The following is a 17,094-nucleotide window of genomic DNA, read 5'->3' on the forward strand; positions in this document are numbered from 1 at the left end:
AATCTCCCTCAAAAGATGTCTACCATCCTAATCCTTAGAACCTGTAAACAGGTTACCTTACATGGCAAAGGGGACTTTGTAAATGTGATTAAATTCAAGGCCCTTGAGATAGGTAACGATTTGACTCGGCTGTATCCCCACCCAAATCTCATCATGGGAATTGTAGCTCCTCTAATTCCCATGTGTGGTGGGACAGATCTGGTGGGAGGTAATTGAATCATGGGGGCAGGTCTTCCCCATGCTGTGAATAAGTCTCACGAGATCTGATGGTTTTATAAAGGGGGGTTCCCCTGCACAGACTCTTTGCCTGCCACCACAAAAGATGTGACTTTGCTCCTCATCTGCCTTCCGCCATGATTGTGAGGCCTCCCGAGCCATGTGGAACTGTGAGTCTAAACCTCTTTCCTTTATAAATTACCCACTCTTGGGTATGTCTTTATTAGCAGCATGAGAATAGACTAACACAGGTAGGTTATCCTGGATTATCAGGGTGGGCCCAATGTAATCACATGAGTCCTTAAAAGCAGAAGAGTGGGTCGGAAAAAGTAAATGGAAGAAGAAGAGAGTCACAGTGTGAGGGAGACTCGACCCATCGCTGCTGGCTTTGAAGATGGAGGAAAGGGACCGGAGCTAAGGAAGCCACAGCCTCGAGAGGTGCAGCCAGCAGGGAAACAGGGACCTCAGCCCCACAATCGCAAGAAGCTGGATTCTGTTCAAGATCCAAATGAGCAGGAATCAGAGCCCCGCTAGAGCCTCTGGGGGATGGCAGCCCTGTCAACACCTTGATTTTAGTCTGGTGAGAGCCACAGCAGACTTCTGACCTACAGATCTGCAAGATAAGACATTTATGTTGCGTCACTTTGCAGTAATTTGTTCCGGCAGAAATAGAGAACTGATCCAGCTATTATGATAAACTCTTTGTAGTCTGCTTTTTAACTTAGAGCTGTTTGCCCATGTCTTCTGAAACAGCGTTTTAAATGGCCACATAGAATTCACCATTGAGGATGGGCCTGTACTGTGGTGTGATTCGGTGGCTCTCCCTTTTTGACTGTCATGAATAATGGCGGTGATTATTTTTCCACACACATTGCACACAGCCTCGATTATTTCCATAGGAAGTGTTAGGTAATTGTGGATGGATCTTTTTCAATGAGTGTTTAATTAGCAGAATTTATCTCTCAACCCATGCCTTCCTTCAGAGTGTGGAAGAGAGAAATCAGAGGGACCCAAAGGGGACTCCAGGCCTTGTCCCTTCTGCAACCTTTGTTTCCTCAACTATTCAATGGGGCATCACTGCCTGCCTTGAAGAAATGTTACATGTATTCATTAGATAACTTTATAAGAGTTCCTAGCCCTTAAAAGACACCCAGTAAAGAAGAGGGAGCAGTGTAAAGTCATATGTTGAAGAAAACCCTGCGCTCACAGGACTGTCCTGCGGACACTGCCGGAACCACCTCGCAGCCAAGCAAAGTCTAAAGGCGTGTCTGAACCCGGCCACATTTGCCAGCCTGCAACGACATGTGTTTGCCACTACACGCGTCACAGACTCGCCTCTTCGAATTTTGGTTCCCTTTTGCTCACTGGCTTTCTCATTAAGGCCCAGGTTTTCATCGGATCCAGAGACAGGTTTCAAGAACAACGGACAGGCCCCACCCTTCCATTCAGAACAGAGAGCGTGGAGTGGGATTTCCAAAACTCCCAGTAACTTTCCCAACCTCCATGTGTGGGTTCGGGTCTCTGTCCTCCTACCTCAAAACGTCTCCAGTCTCCGGCTGTTTGTGACTTCCCAGGAGCTCACGAAAATAGATCAGAAAGTGTAGAACATTAGACTGAGCCATTAATTTCTCAGTGTATGCTCAATGGGGTGGTTTACCTCGTGCTTCAGGAATAATAATAGCAAATCAATAACCCCATTCCGTCCCAAAGCGCCGGAAGTACCCACTTGCCACGCCCCCTCCCCACGACGCCGCACGCCACGCCCTCTCTCCACGGCGTCACACACCATGCCGTTTCTCCACTACGCTGCATGCCACGCCCTCTCCACAACGCCGCACGCCATGCCGTTTCTCCACTACGCTGCATGCCACGCCCTCTCCACTACGCCGCACGCCATGCCGTTTCTCCACTACGCTGCATGCCACGCCCTCTCCACGACGCCGCACGCCATGCCGTTTCTCCACTACGCTGCATGCCACGCCCTCTCCACGACGCCGCACGCCATGCCGTTTCTCCACTACGCTGCATGCCACGCCCTCTCCCCACGAGCCGCACGCCACGCCCCCCTCCACGACACCGCACGCCGCGCCCGCTCTCCACGACGACGCACGCCACGTCCTCTCTCCACGACGGCGCACGCCACGTCCTCTCTCCACGACACCGCACGCCACGTCCTCTCTCCACAACGGCGCACGCCACGTCCCCTCTCCACGATGTCGCAAGCCGCGCCCTCTCTCCACTACGCCGTACGCCGCGCTCTCTTTCCGTCACTCCGCAGCCCGCCCTTTCCACTTGGTAATGTCGTTGATATATGAAGACTGCTTAATGTCCCTCGGCGTCAACCAGCAACAAGGCAGAAAAGAAGGAAGAGAAAAAAAGAAGAGAGAAAAAACTACCTAAAACAAGAAGAGGAAGTACTGAAGGAAGCTGCCTCTAAGGACCGGGTGCCATGGTCCCAGCAGGCCTGACCCCTCCTCCCTGCAGGGCTCCAGGGCTGGGTGTCTTGGAGCAACGCTATCAGGGGGCCTTAGCGTCGGCCCTGGAGGGGAGGCGGTGCTTGGAGCTGAGGAAAAGTCGGCCCCAGGCTGCAGACCATGCCTCCTGAGACCGTGTGAAGCCCCCATCTTGCGGAAAGAATCCTCTCCGAGCTCTGAGAACTCAAGGCGGGCTTACAAGTAAAGAGAGTTGCTCGTCTGCAGCCTCAGGTGGGAAGCGGGGGGCTGTCCCTGTGAGCCTGCTCATGTGACCCCCCCACTCGAAGCATTTCGTTTGCCCTCACAAGTGGGCTACACAGGGTAGGCTGAGGGTTTCTCTGGGGAACTGGAAGATACAATGTTCACAAATTTTCACCCAGATTCAGTGGTGATGAGAGCTGTTGGGAACGTCCCAAAGCCCCGTCGGTGAGTGAGCTCGCACCGCAGCATCCCGGTGAAGGCAGGAAGTCCCTGGGGTCTCCGATGGGGCACGGGAGCACTCTGCAAGCCTAGGCCAGCGTGGGTCACATGGGATGGCAGAGGGGACACATGGACCCAACGAAAAGGAAGTCTCCAGTACAGCCTGTAAACTTGAATCTGCGGGAAAGTCTAAGAATAAAAGCTAAGCCCTCTAAGCTATGTTTTTCATTCAGTGCGGGCCCACATAACAGGTTATTCCCAGGCTTTTGATGGAGAGGCGCGATGCAAGCCCTTGGAAATCAGCCTTTATCACGTCCGCACAAACACAGTGAGGGGGGTGGAGAGGGTTCTCCAGGGAATACTGTGGGGCTTCCCAACTCTATCCAGAGAGGAGCTGCCTCAGAACTATCCAGGCAATGCTTAAATGCACATTCCCAGGCCCAGCCCTGGAAGAGATGAGTGGGCCCTGGGAATCAGCATTTTCTGGAAGTTCCCCAGACTTCAGCAGACCTCTGTGACATTGCCATGCTGCATTTTCATTCTCAGCATCCTGAAGGGTGTGGATGTTGCCATGGGCACATGGGAATGTCATCACCATGACCTTATAGTCAACTGTGACTTCCTGGGACTGAACTGGGAGAAAAGGACCTCTGGAGTCTACCCAACCTCCCGGCCTGTCTTCCCCTACAGGGACTCTCCCTGTGACTCCCTTGATAACTAAGAGGACCCTGTTGTGGACAGCCACATCTTGGGCTTCAGCCTAAAATGGCCGTAGGGTCTCTAAGGGAATCTAGGTCTCTCAAACCCTCCAAAGCTACAGTCTTGAAACACAGTGCGCTGTTTGTGTGTGTGTGGGTTTCCAGGAAGAAGAAGAAGAAGAAGGATGCGATCGTGGTGGACCCCTCCAGCAACCTGTACTACCGCTGGCTGACCGCCATCGCCCTGCCTGTCTTTTATAACTGGTGTCTGCTTATTTGCAGGTGAGCAGCAGGGGGTGGGAGATGCAGCGGAAAGGAGGGAACCAGACACCAGGCCAAGGAGGCAGAGCTCCAACTCTCACTCGGGAGGCCTGAGGCCTGGACCCCTCACGGCCACCACTTAGTTCTTGTGCCTCAGTTTCTCCCTTTAAAAATAGAAGGTTCCCCAAGAAGACCATCAGGGTGCTCTGAAGCATGGGTGGAGAACTGAGCTTAAGGTGGACAGTCAGGGTTCCGGCACTGTGGGGTCCCCTCAAGTGAGTTGTACGAGGAGGATGCAGGGGCGTTTGCTTCTCTTTGGAGGGATAAGTGGGTGGTTCTGAATGTGTTGCAGGGTAGGGAGGCAGGGACAAGCTGCTACTTTTTTTTTTTTTTTTTTTTTTTTTTTTTTGTTGAGACACAGTCTTACTCTGTCACCCAGGCTGGAGTTCAGTGGCGCAATCTCAGCTAACTGCAACCTCCGCCTCCCGGGTTAAAGCGATTCTCCTGCGTCAGCCTCCCGAGTAGCTGTGACTACATACATGAGCCACCACGCCCGGCTAATACATATATGTGTGTATATATATATGGCAGGAGGCTTTGGGGTGCTGAGCAAGCTGCAGGGGGGCGGCAGGGGCAGGCTGCTGTGTCTGTGAGGCTAGGAGAAGAGCTGGGGGTGCTGCCTGTGTGGGAAACAGCAGAAAGATGGAGAAGGTAGAAAATATTTACTGCCTGTTCCATTATTAATCTCTCAGACATTCTCTTATTTTTTGTTGAAATTTGACCCCAGAAAGGGCAGGTCCGTAGCCCCTTTACGTGACTCTGCCAGTGAGGCCTGGAAAACAGTACCTCCTAGGATCTTGTAGCTCTGCTGAGACGCAATGCGGCCGCTCTTTGGGGTCAGTCTTAGCTCTTCTCAGGAGTTCTGTGACTGTGGGACAGAAAAGCTTCTCAGAGACAGTGGTGCCTCATCGGAAGCTTGGGTGATTATGCTGAGGTAGTGACACCGCAGGCAGGGCCATTCCCAGATGACATGATCCAGCGTCTTCAGCACAGAGCCGGTGCCCACACACGGGTGGCCCATGCTCCAGTAACACGCACAGCCATCCATCTCCCAATTGGCGTCTTTAGGGCCTGCTTTGATGAGCTGCAGTCCGAGTACCTGATGCTGTGGCTGCTCCTGGACTACTCGGCAGATGTCCTGTATGCCTTGGATGCGCTCGTGCGAGCTCGGACAGGTGAGTGTGCCCCAGGCCTGGGGAGGGGACCATGGCGCCCACAGGCATGTTCCGGGAGACCCAGCACAGTGGATGGGACATTGCCGACCTTTGACCATGAGAGGCCAGGGAGGTCTGGGGACCTACGACCATGAGGGTAGGTGGTGCGGCCTCAAGCCCCTCTACACGGAACCCTTGGACAGGACACTGAGCAGAAGTCAGGACACCTAAGCTCTGGGCTCTGCCCTTCCAACAAGCTGTGTAACCTTGAGCAAGTCAGGCTGTCTCTCTGGGCCTTCTTTTTGTCACCTCTGAAATAAGCAGGCTGGGCCAGGCGCAGTGGCTCACGTCTGTAATCTCAGGACTTTGGGAGGCCAAGGTGGGCAGATTACTGGAGGTCGGGAGTTCAAGACCAGCCTGGCCAGCATGGTGAAACTCCATCTCTACTAAAAATACAAAAAATTAGCTGGGCCTGCTGGCATGTGCCTGTAATCCCAGCTACTTGAGAGGCTGAGGCAGGAGAATCGCTTGAACTCCGGGAGGTAGAGGTTGCAGTGAGTGGAGATCATGCCACTGCACTCCAACCCGGGCGACACAGCAACACTCTGTCAAAAAAAAAAAAAAAAAAGAAATAGGCCGAACTGCAATCTCGAAGGACCTCTCCAGCTCTCACTACTCGACACTGGGGTGAGCAGGAAGGAGAGCTCAGGCAATCTTGGAGTTTCTCTTCTCAGACAGTCAGAGGATCCAGGACATGTTACTCCGTGGCTTTCAGAGGAGTTTTAACATGTGGAGAATGAAAATCTGAAATAGGGCCCTGGTGAATGAGGACTTCCTTCAAATCATCTCTGGTTGGGGATGGGAAAGGATACTCACCCCTCACATTTCTTAGGTGCTGAACTGTGTGCGCTTGGGACGTCTTTTTCTAATCTGCACAAAGACATTGCCTTAGCTGGTAGAGGCCCTGTTTCCAAGATTTTTGAACTAAAAACTGTGCCAGGCCAGGCATGGGTGCAGGCACCTGTAATCGCAGCACTCTGAGAGGCCAAGATAGAAGGGTCATTTGAGGCCAGGTGTTCCAGACTAGCCAGGGCAACATAGCAAGACCTTGTCTCTACAAAAAGAAAAACTTAGCTGGGCGTGCTGGTGTGTGCCTCAGGAGGCTGAGGTGAGAGGATTGCTTGAGTCCAGGAGGTCAAGACTAAAGGGAGTCATGGCCTCGGGTTACAGAACAAGACCTTGTCTCAAAAAATAATAAAATAAATAAAATAAAATAAATAAAATAAAATAAAATAAAATAAAATGCTATGCTATAGCTGTTGATGCAAAGACCAGCAGATCACAGTAGCCAACCTCTGTGTGGCTCCATGTACAAAATATTTCAAGCGTGTCTGGCATCTTCATTAGAACCACCGCATGAGACAAGAAGCACAGGCACGATCACCTCCCATCTTGCTGATTTAGAAACCAATGTCAGAGACACCAAGTGACTTGTCCAAAGTCCACAGTCACTGCCCAGCCATGCCAGACTGGTCCACCGTTTGCTTCCACACTGGTGCCTAGCATCATAACTTAGAAGACCTCGGATACACAGGCTGAGGCTGGCATGGGTGACCTAGCCAGCCCTGGCCATCTGCTCCCCTACTGCAGTCATGTTAAACTCCATAGACACACGAGCTCTGTAAGTGGCCCGTTGGGCTGATGTTCCCTGGTCTCAGCCCAGCTTCAGTGGGATGAGACACCCTGACTCAGACATTAACCCTATACCTTCTTGTGCTTGGGTAGTATCCTAAGCAACTCAAGATTCAGCAGGAAGCTGGGAGAGAGGGAGGCACAGGAATCACACCCCAAGGAAAACATCATTAGAATTGTGAGAAGACATCTTAAAGAAGTGGGGAGGAGGCTGGAGGCACAGGAGGCTACGTAATGATCGAGGCCCTCAGTAACTCATGTATAACAAATAATGCTAAGAAGAACTAGGGGCTGGGAGGCAGGGTGTTCTTCGTTGTGACGGCACACTAGATTTTCAGATTGAGCAGAGTGGGACGTCCTACCCCAGTCTAGCCTCAGTGGCCTGGACCCGCAGCCCTAGCATCACCTGGAACTTGCTGGACTTGCCCCCAACTTCCAGGAGCCAACTCTGGGTTGCAGGCTGGCACTCTGCGTTTCACACAGCCCTCGGGGAAATACTGATGCTCACCACAACTTTAAAAGGACTAATTCTATCATTCTCTCTACTTTTGTGCATGTTTGAAAATGTAAAAAACAAAAAAGAATGTGGGTCGTGGCCTCCTTAATTGATTTCACCCATTATAATGCCCCTGGCTCTAGGTGTCCACCCCATCTCCAGACCAGTCAGATTCTTTGGGGGTGGATCCCGAACTTCATATGTTTTTAAAGCCCCTTGGGTAACAGTCGCGTGCAACCAAGGACAGCTGTGTTCCTGCGAGGTGTTTTCAAAAGGCAGGTTGTGCCCCATTGCTGACTGGTGAAATCACTTTGGGAGGCCATGGCCTGTGTTTTTTAAATTTTTATTATTAATATTTTCAAATGTATGCAAAAGCAGAGAGAATAGTGTTATGAATCCCCATGTACCCTCACCCAGCTCCAGCTGTTATCAACATTCTGCCCATCTTGTTTCATCTGCTCCTTTTCTTGTTTCATCCACCCTTTTCTTGTTTCATTTTCCTGTTTTTGTTTTTGCTTTTTTGTTTCCTCCACCCTTTTCTTGCTTCATTTTCCTGTTTTTGTTTTTGCTTTTTTGTTTCATCCACCCTTTTCTTGTTTCATTTTCCTGTTTTTGTTTTTGCTTTTTTGTTTCTTCCACCCTTTTCTTGGCTGGTGTAAGCAAACCCCAGGCAGTAAGCACTTTAGTGTTTTGAATAGAAAATAGAATATCTGGGGAAGTCAAACTCACTGTGCCAAAGGGAAGAGTTACGCTTGGGAACTGAGTCATGCAAAAGCTGCCTTCCTTTTCTTCCCAAACAGATAGCTGTAATTTCACATGCTTACTTTATCTTATGTAAAATGTAGTTTGCATAATGTACTTTTCCTCCTCTCCCCTCTTTTCACATGTAGATTCACTGAGTGCTAATCAAAGCCTCACAAGAATGTAACTACTGGCCTCATTGCCTACCCACCCTTTCTTTTCTTTCTTCTTTCCTGTCCTGCCTGCTGCCTGCTCTGTCCCCTTTAAGTATTGACATCCTCAAAATCCTCTTTGGAAAAAGCACAGGCCACAGATCCTGCTGTGACTTGTGTTTCTTTCTCCTAGGTGTACTTTCAACCTTGGTAAAATAAACCTCTAAATCAATTGAGATCGCCTCCATCACTTTTCTTTTTTTTTTTTTAACACTCAGAGTCTCACTCCGTTGCCCAGGCTGGAGTGCAGTAGTGCGATCTTGGCTCACTGCACCCTCTGCCTCCTGGGTTCAAGTGGTTCTCATGCCTCAGCTTCCCGAGTAGCTGGGATTACAGGGGTGCACCACCACATCTGGCTAATTTTTGTATTTTTAGTAGAGACAGGGTTTCACCATGTTGCCCAGGCTGATCTCGAACCTCTGACCTCAGGTGATCCACCCGCCTCAGCCTCTCAAAGTACTGGGATTATAGGCATGAGCCACGGCACCTGGCCCACCATCAGTTTTTGATTTACAGCATGTATCTCTAATTTTAAAGGATCCTTTTTTAAAATATGTACATAATTTCCTTTTATCTTTTAAAATTTAATAGTCATTCCTTGTTATCATCTAATACCTCATTTATACTTAAATTTACTCAATCGACCTATGTTTTAAAAAAATTCAATAGAAGAGATAGAACCTCATAGAACAGAAAATATCAGAGTGCATTTCCTATAGTCATGGTAAGTGTTGGTTTTGAAATAATTTCTATTATATATGTATCACTGCATATCCTGTAGCCATGAGGTAAAAGATGTTTCTTTGTACTGTGGTCAAAAAAGTCGGCCTCTGTGATGCCCGAGTGACCTCCATCTTCTTCTTTAGGTTTTCTTGAGCAAGGCTTAATGGTCAGTGATACCAACAGGCTGTGGCAGCATTACAAGACGACCATGCAATTCAAGCTGGATGTGTTATCCCTGGTCCCCACCGACCTGGCTTACTTAAAGGTGGGCATGAACTACCCAGAACTGAGGTTCAACCGCCTACTGAAGTTTTCCCGGCTCTTTGAATTCTTTGACCGCACAGAGACGAGGACCAACTACCCCAATATATTCAGGATTGGGAACTTGGTCTTGTACATTCTCGTCATCATCCACTGGAATGCCTGCATCTACTTTGCTATTTCCAAGTTCATTGGTTTTGGGACAGACTCCTGGGTCTACCCAAACATCTCAATCCCAGAGCATGGGCGCCTCTCCAGGAAGTACATTTACAGCCTCTACTGGTCCACCTTGACCCTTACCACCATCGGTGAGACCCCACCCCCTGTGAAAGACGAGGAGTATCTCTTTGTGGTCATAGACTTCTTGGTGGGCGTTCTGATTTTTGCCACCATTGTGGGCAATGTGGGCTCCATGATCTCGAATATGAACGCCTCGCGGGCAGAGTTCCAGGCCAAGATTGACTCCATCAAGCAGTACATGCAGTTCCGCAAGGTGACCAAGGACTTGGAGACGCGGGTTATCCGGTGGTTTGACTACCTGTGGGCCAACAAGAAGACGGTGGATGAGAAGGAGGTGCTGAAGAGCCTCCCAGACAAGCTGAAGGCCGAGATCGCCATCAACGTGCACCTGGACACGCTGAAGAAGGTTCGCATCTTCCAGGACTGTGAAGCGGGGCTGCTGGTGGAGCTGGTGCTAAAGCTGCGGCCCACTGTGTTCAGCCCTGGGGATTATATCTGCAAGAAGGGAGACATTGGGAAGGAGATGTACATCATCAATGAGGGCAAGCTGGCCGTGGTGGCCGATGATGGGGTCACCCAGTTCGTGGTCCTCAGCGATGGCAGCTACTTCGGGGAGATCAGCATCCTGAACATCAAGGGGAGCAAATCGGGGAACCGCAGGACGGCCAACATCCGCAGCATCGGCTACTCAGACCTGTTTTGCCTCTCCAAGGACGATCTCATGGAGGCCCTCACCGAGTACCCCGAAGCCAAGAAGGCCCTGGAGGAGAAAGGACGGCAGATCCTGATGAAGGACAACCTGATTGATGAGGAGCTGGCCAGGGCGGGGGCGGACCCCAAGGACCTTGAGGAGAAGGTGGAGCAGCTGGGGTCCTCCCTGGACACCCTGCAGACGAGGTTTGCACGCCTCCTGGCTGAGTACAACGCCACCCAGATGAAGATGAAGCAGCGTCTCAGCCAACTGGAGAGCCAGGTGAAGGGTGGTGGGGACAACCCCCTGGCCGATGGGGACGTCCCCGGGGATGCTACAAAAACAGAGGACAAGCAACAGTGAAGATGCAGCCTCTGTCTTCTGCTTCACGGGGTCGACTGTCAGGGCGGCGCTATGTGGCCGCAGCTGTGTGGCGTGGAACTTGGTCAGAGCTTAACTCCAGCTCTGTTCACCCTTTAAAAGCTGTGTGACTGCCCAAGAGAGCCTGTTTCTTCACCTAGAAAACGGGACATTTGTCTCAGTCCCAGTGAAGTGCCAGGTTTGACTGTGAGGTCCGCGTGAAACACTGCACCAGGCAGGGCTTTGCAAAGTGCAAAGTATCCCCGGTCCAAGTACAGGAAAGTGTGCACACAGGACTCTCACTACTTTTTTATGGAATCTGCAAGGCGTTTTTAGGCTTTTTAATCTAATTTTCTTATAAATGAAAGATTCTTTAGTCACCTTTCTCCTCCCCAACTTCACTCCACCACCACCTGATAATGGGTATATAACAGAAAGCTGAAGGTACAATGTAGTGACTCAAATTCAGACTTACACAAGACAGTTTGAGGCATATTTCTGACTCTGGTATCACCTCGTGTGCTCTTTGGGGCCCTGGAAACCCTGGCCTTTGGGAGTGCTATGGCAAGTAGAAGTTCTGTAGGATGGAAAGAGGCTGCCCCATGTGAGGTCACTTCCAATCTGTGAAGCAAATCCAGACTCCCTGCCATCCAGCCACGGTGAAACCAGCGTCTGTTTTACAGAAAAGAGCATCTCAGGAGAAGAGACATCCCCTCCTCCTCACTTGCCAAAGAGATTCAGAGACAGCGCCTATCCTCCATTCTTGAGTCAAGGCCCTGGGTGACCTATTCTAACTCAAGGAGGAGAGCAACGTACAGGGAGAGCCTTTTAGATTGAAGGCTGGAGTGGTGTCCTAAACCAAAAAAGCCGACAACTAAGAGTTTTAGAAGATGAGACCATTAGGCATGTATCTTTGCAAACTGCCCCTTCACCCACGAAGAGGAAGCCTCAAGATCCCTTGGAATTGCATCCCAGGGCAAAGCTTTTGGCTCACCGAAAGCTCACAGATTGCAGAAATTAGCTTTTTTTAAAAAAAACCAATCCCAGTAAATATAATTATCATTAACATTTTATAACAGATTTATATTTTTGAGTTCTGTGATTGCAAATTATGACCTCAATATTCCATCCTTATGTAATATGTTGCAAATTACCCAAAGATGAGTCTTCTTTCTTTCCTTTTTTTTTCTTCTTACTTCTTTCTTCCTCTTTCTCTCTCCTCTTTTCCTCCTCAAAATGTATATATTTTAAAAGCCTTAACTATTAGTTATGCCTGCATTCGTATTTGCACAGGCAAAATAAAGACCTGGATTTAAAAATAGGAATGACTCTTGCTTCAGCTCTTGCCATAAGGGAAGTTTCAGTCGCAGAGTATGTTTCTAGGGCAATGGCTTCCGTAGAAAGAATAGGTGCTGATGTGGGAGAGGGCACACATTCCAAGAAAGTGACAATGCCAAGTGCTATTAAGGACACAAATCAACAAGAACTCTCATTCATTGCTGGTGGGCATGGAGTATGGTGTAGCCGCTTCGGAAGACAATTTGGTAGTTTTTATAGAGTTAGGCATACGCTTTAGCGTATGATCCAGCAATCACACTCCTAGGTATTTACCTAAAAGAATTTGAAACTTATATGCACATAAAAACATGTCTATAAATGTTGGTAGCAGCTTTAATCATTATTAACAGAAATCTGGAAGTAGTAATAATATCATTCAATAGGTGAATCGATAGATAAACAGCCAGGTGAGGTGGTGTGTGCCTATAATCCCAGCTACTAAGGAGGCTGAGAAGGGAGAATCATTTGAGTCCAAGCATTTGAGGACAGCCTAGGCAACATAGCAAGACCCTGTCTCTAAAAAAAAGAAAAGAAATAAAGAAAAAAGTAACACAGTGGTATACCTATACAATAACCATATAATCAAATCCTACTCAGGAATGAAAATGAATGAGCAATTGATCAAGGGGAAAAGATTCCATTTGTATGACATTCTGGAAAAGGCAAACAATAATGATGGAAAACAGCTCAGCGGTTGCCAGGGGTTGTCGGGAGGTGTAGAGGCTGATTGCAGAGATCACAGTGGGGAATTCTTAGTTGTGATGGAACTGTTTTGCATGGTGTGCGGTGGTGGGTATATGACTGTGCGTTGTCCACTCTCATAGAATGGTACACCACAAAAAATCAACTGTAATGTGTGGAATTTTAAAATATCAACCCGAATGTGAGCAACACAAGGATGGAAAGCAGATTGCGACAAGTGAATCTAACTATATTAGAAATATATGACATAACTTTACTGAAGGACATAGGGTAAAATGATGACCTAAGTAATGTTAAAAATGGTGCTTTGAGTAGAAACTAAGGCTAAAGACGAAAAGATGTGACATGAATACTGTACTCTAGTTGTAAATTTGTTTCACATGGGGATATGGGTTACTAATTCAGAATTACATTATACTATGGATGAATGCATGAATGACTGAATAAATAAATAAATGCTTTAAAAAATGGAAGCCAGATTTATTGTAGTCAGAAAAAGAAGTTACAAATAAGGCCACACAAGATCAGAATGAACCCTGTGGTACTGGATTGGAATCAGACATTAGAACGAACTCATGTTTACTTCTATATCCAGGTAGACAGATGCAGAAATGATTGTAGGGGTGTGTGTGTGTGTGTGTGTGTGTGTATGTATATATGTGTATATATGTTGGTATACATAGATATATTTCTAACTCTGTGTACCAAGAAGCCTTGGCAGTGATACCTATTACAGAGAGCTCACCAAGCACCCAGATCTTGGTTTCCAAATATCTTTCTCCAATGAAAGGAACCAGGGCTGATTCTAGGGCTGAGGCAGGGAAAACATACCATGAACCTGGAGTGTCTTGTAGTGCCAGAAAGTACTCAAAAAACAATGTTGGGGGGCAAGTGGCAATAGGGCTTTCTACATACACACACACATAAACAATGATGGAGGTAAATCAAAGGGACACAGCAACCAACCTGAAAGAGTTCCCAATGGCCAAAACTGAAGCCATCTGAAAAACAAAACTTAAAAATTTAGTATTAGACTATATCCCAAAGTATAAAAGTATATGAGTCTATGCCACAAATAAACGATTGAATAAATAAATAAATGAGGGAGAAAGGACACGTGTTTTTTACAGAAGAATTCCAGATAACATATGTAGATTATTCGATACGTTCCACCCCAGGATGCAAAGCCTTGTTTGCGGATCTTGCACTCAAAACTGGAACCAAGGATCCAGCAGCCTCTACATTGCCTTGGGGGAACATAATGTCAATATCAACTGATCATGTGGGTGGGGTTACAGTAAGGATGTTAAGGTGGGAAAGTTATCCTGGATTTTCCAAGGGTGCCTGATACAATCACGAGGATTCTGATAAGTGGGAGGCAGGAAGATCAGAGAGAGGAAGGCAATGTAACAATGAAAGAATATGTATTATTCTTACGGTAGAAACTTCATTAAGATTTTTGCGATTCTGGAAAAGTGGTGGTGGCAGTGTCGTTTTTTGGGCTAGGTCTTCACATAAAAACACAGCAAATAAGATAGTAAATCTAAAGATCCACAGACAACATCTGACATCCTCGAGGATATGAAAACACCCAAATCACCAACAGGTGCTCACCAAAAAGCATGGAGAGCCTGTCTGAGAACAGGTGGAATTAAGGGAGATTCTGCAGGAATCAATTTGTGGGTGGCAGCAAATTGACAATGATGCTACAAGACTGATGTGCAGGGACAGTCTGGGTGCTACACACTCTAGATGTTCACAGAATAAAGCTTCCTTCTTTATTTGTGAAACATCTATTCAGATCCTTTGCCCACTTTTACATTGGGTTGTTTGCTTGCTATTGAGTTGTTTGAGTTCCTCATATATTTTAGATATTAACCCTTATCAATATATGGTTTGCAAATATTTTATCCCATTCTGTAGGTTGTCTCTTCACTCTGTTGATTGTTTCCTTGGCCATGCAGAAGCTTTTTAGTTTAATGTAATCCTATTTGTCTATTTTTGCTTTTGTGGTCTGTGTTTTTGGGTTCACATCTTTAAAAATAATTTCCCAAATCAGTGTCATGGAGGATTTACCCTGTGTTTTCTTCTAGTATGAAAGAAGCTTCATTCTAAGACAAAATCTCTCACTGAGAGACAATTTGGAGTAAATTCCAAATTGATCACAGGACAGAAAAGGTAGTGACAAAGGAAAAAGAAAGTTTCGATTAAAGAAGGTAGAGAAGCAGAGGAGGTAGCACTAGTCCATATATATTTTTATCACTGAGAAAACAGCCGAAGAGAGACTTAGAGAACTATGAAGTTAGGAAAAAGGTAAATCATGTTCCATCTCTTCTCTCTAAAGTATAAGCACATTCAACTCACTTAAAAGATGAACAACAGAAAAGATGCACCCGCAAATTTCGTGCAAAGTCTTTATTAAACAGAGAGCGAGGAAGAATCAGAGGGAGTATAACGTCTCTGCAGATAATGAAACCCACCAGAAAGACATGCCCACAGAGCGGAAGTAAACTGACCCATCATTTCACAACCAGCCAAAAGAAATTAAGAGAAGATAGATCCTTTGAAAAAAAAAACAAAACAGCATAAGCCAGAATCAAGGATGAGGTCATGAGGAAAAGGATTTGACAAGAGCTGTAACAGAACTCAGGAAGGTACTGGAAATAAAAGAACAAAAATAATTTCAAAATAAAGACTGAATTGAACATAAGAGCAAATAAACATAGTGAGTGATGTTTTAAGAGAAATCAAAGATGAAAAGGAAAAATGTCTTAAAAATCAAAAAAGGTATTCCAAATATGACATTTGGGAAAAGACAAAACTATGGCGAAAGTAAAAAAAAAAAAAAGAAAGAAAGAAAAAAACAAAAACGAGTGGTTGCCAGGGGTTGGGGGGATAGAAGGATAAACAGGTGGAGAGCAGAGAGTATTTAGGGCACTGAAAATACTCTGTATGGTACTGTAATGGTAAATACATGTTGTTATGCCTCTGTCAAAACCCACAGAATGTACACCACCAAGAGTGAACACCAATGTAAACTATGGACTTCAGGAGAAAACGGGTCAATGTAGGTTCGTCTCCACAGCAAATGCACCTTTAGTAGCACTACCTAAAATATGGAGTATGTTGCAGGTATATGGGAATTTTGCTGTCAACCTAAAACTGCCCTTAAAATGCTTTTTTAAAATAAAAAACAAATGGAAAAGATAAAAAGAATTTGAGAGAAAAGTGATGGAGAATAAACAACAAAGATCTAACATGTTAATGAGAATCCCAAACAAGTACCGAAGCGCAGGAACAGAGCCAGACACTAAAACTTATCATGTAAGAAAAGTTCCTGAAATAAAAATTAGCTTGAACTAGATATGGAAGAAACATTCTGCATTCTGGGAAAACTGAGCCAGGAAACTGGCACTGAGACATATTAGAGTAAAACTTATAGACTCCAAAAGAAAAGAAAAAATGTTTTTGACATTCAGGCAAAAAAACAAAGTCACTTACAAGGGGATAATATCAGAGTGCCTTCAGACTTTTATAAATAGCACTTCATGCTAGAAGACAATGAAACAACACGTAGGATATTCAAAGACAAAAAATATGAGCCACAGATTTTATGTCCAACCAAACTGGCCTTGAGGAAGAAAGGCTGCAGATAAACAGTTACAAACATACAAAAACTCAGGAGTATTGCTTTCATGAGCCCTTCCTGAGAAATCCACAAGAGAAGAACCTCAGAAGACCAAAAAGACTGCGAAAATATTGACATAAGGCCAAGTACTTTGCTCACTGAAAAAGCTCAGAACAATAACTCAGCAATGAGTACCCACAGCACCCAGGTTGTAGTCTCTAAATACAATTTCACATTTAAAGGAACCAAGATGAACCCAAAACATTTTGTTTTGCCGGAAAGCAAGCGAATTATCAAAGACTACTGAGATGATGTCAGTAGAATACAGAATCCAATTTGAATGCACCTCCACTGGCCAAAGATGGGAAAATTTGAGAATCACAAAGAAAAACAACTGCAACTGCATGTACTAAGTCAAATATATTTTTCATGGTCACCATTGCAACTTGTTCCAAAAATTGCCAAAGAGAAAGAATCAAGCAGTTATGGCTGACTTTCCTATACAAAAACTGTATTTCAGAGTAACCTAAACAATTGAAGAAGAAAAGTTATTTTTCTTTTCTTCTGTAGAGTCAGGATCTCACTATGTTGCCCAGGCTGGTCTTGAACTTCTAGGATCAAGCAATACTCCCACCTCTGCCTCCCAAAGTGCTGAGATTATAGGCATAAGCCACCATGCCCAGCTGGAAAGTTCTTCTTTATAGAATAATTCCAACTAAAAAAATAT

The 17,094-nt window shown here is 46.3% G+C and overlaps 1 protein-coding gene across 2 annotated transcripts in view; it reads left to right on the forward strand.

Annotated features, from left to right (window-relative positions):
* The window catches only part of CNGA3 (cyclic nucleotide gated channel subunit alpha 3), an 86,569-nt gene extending 74,549 nt beyond the window's left edge, over positions 1 to 12,020 (forward strand). Inside the window, exons 1-4 of one of the 2 annotated variants that reach the window (XM_050755101.1) lie at positions 2,384 to 3,116; positions 3,974 to 4,090; positions 5,198 to 5,304; positions 9,291 to 12,020. In XM_050755101.1, the coding sequence (XP_050611058.1) occupies positions 3,049 to 3,116; positions 3,974 to 4,090; positions 5,198 to 5,304; positions 9,291 to 10,702 (1,704 nt within the window). In that variant the 5' untranslated portion in view covers positions 2,384 to 3,048 and the 3' untranslated portion in view covers positions 10,703 to 12,020. Of the gene's footprint in view, positions 1 to 2,383; positions 3,117 to 3,973; positions 4,091 to 5,197; positions 5,305 to 9,290 lie in introns of those variants that run through there. The other variant, XM_050755100.1, reaches the window with a different exon arrangement.
* The last annotated feature ends 5,074 nt before the right edge of the window (positions 12,021 to 17,094 follow it).

This window comes from Macaca thibetana, chromosome 13 (assembly GCF_024542745.1).
Source record: "Macaca thibetana thibetana isolate TM-01 chromosome 13, ASM2454274v1, whole genome shotgun sequence".
Classification (NCBI taxonomy): domain Eukaryota; kingdom Metazoa; phylum Chordata; class Mammalia; order Primates; family Cercopithecidae; genus Macaca; species Macaca thibetana.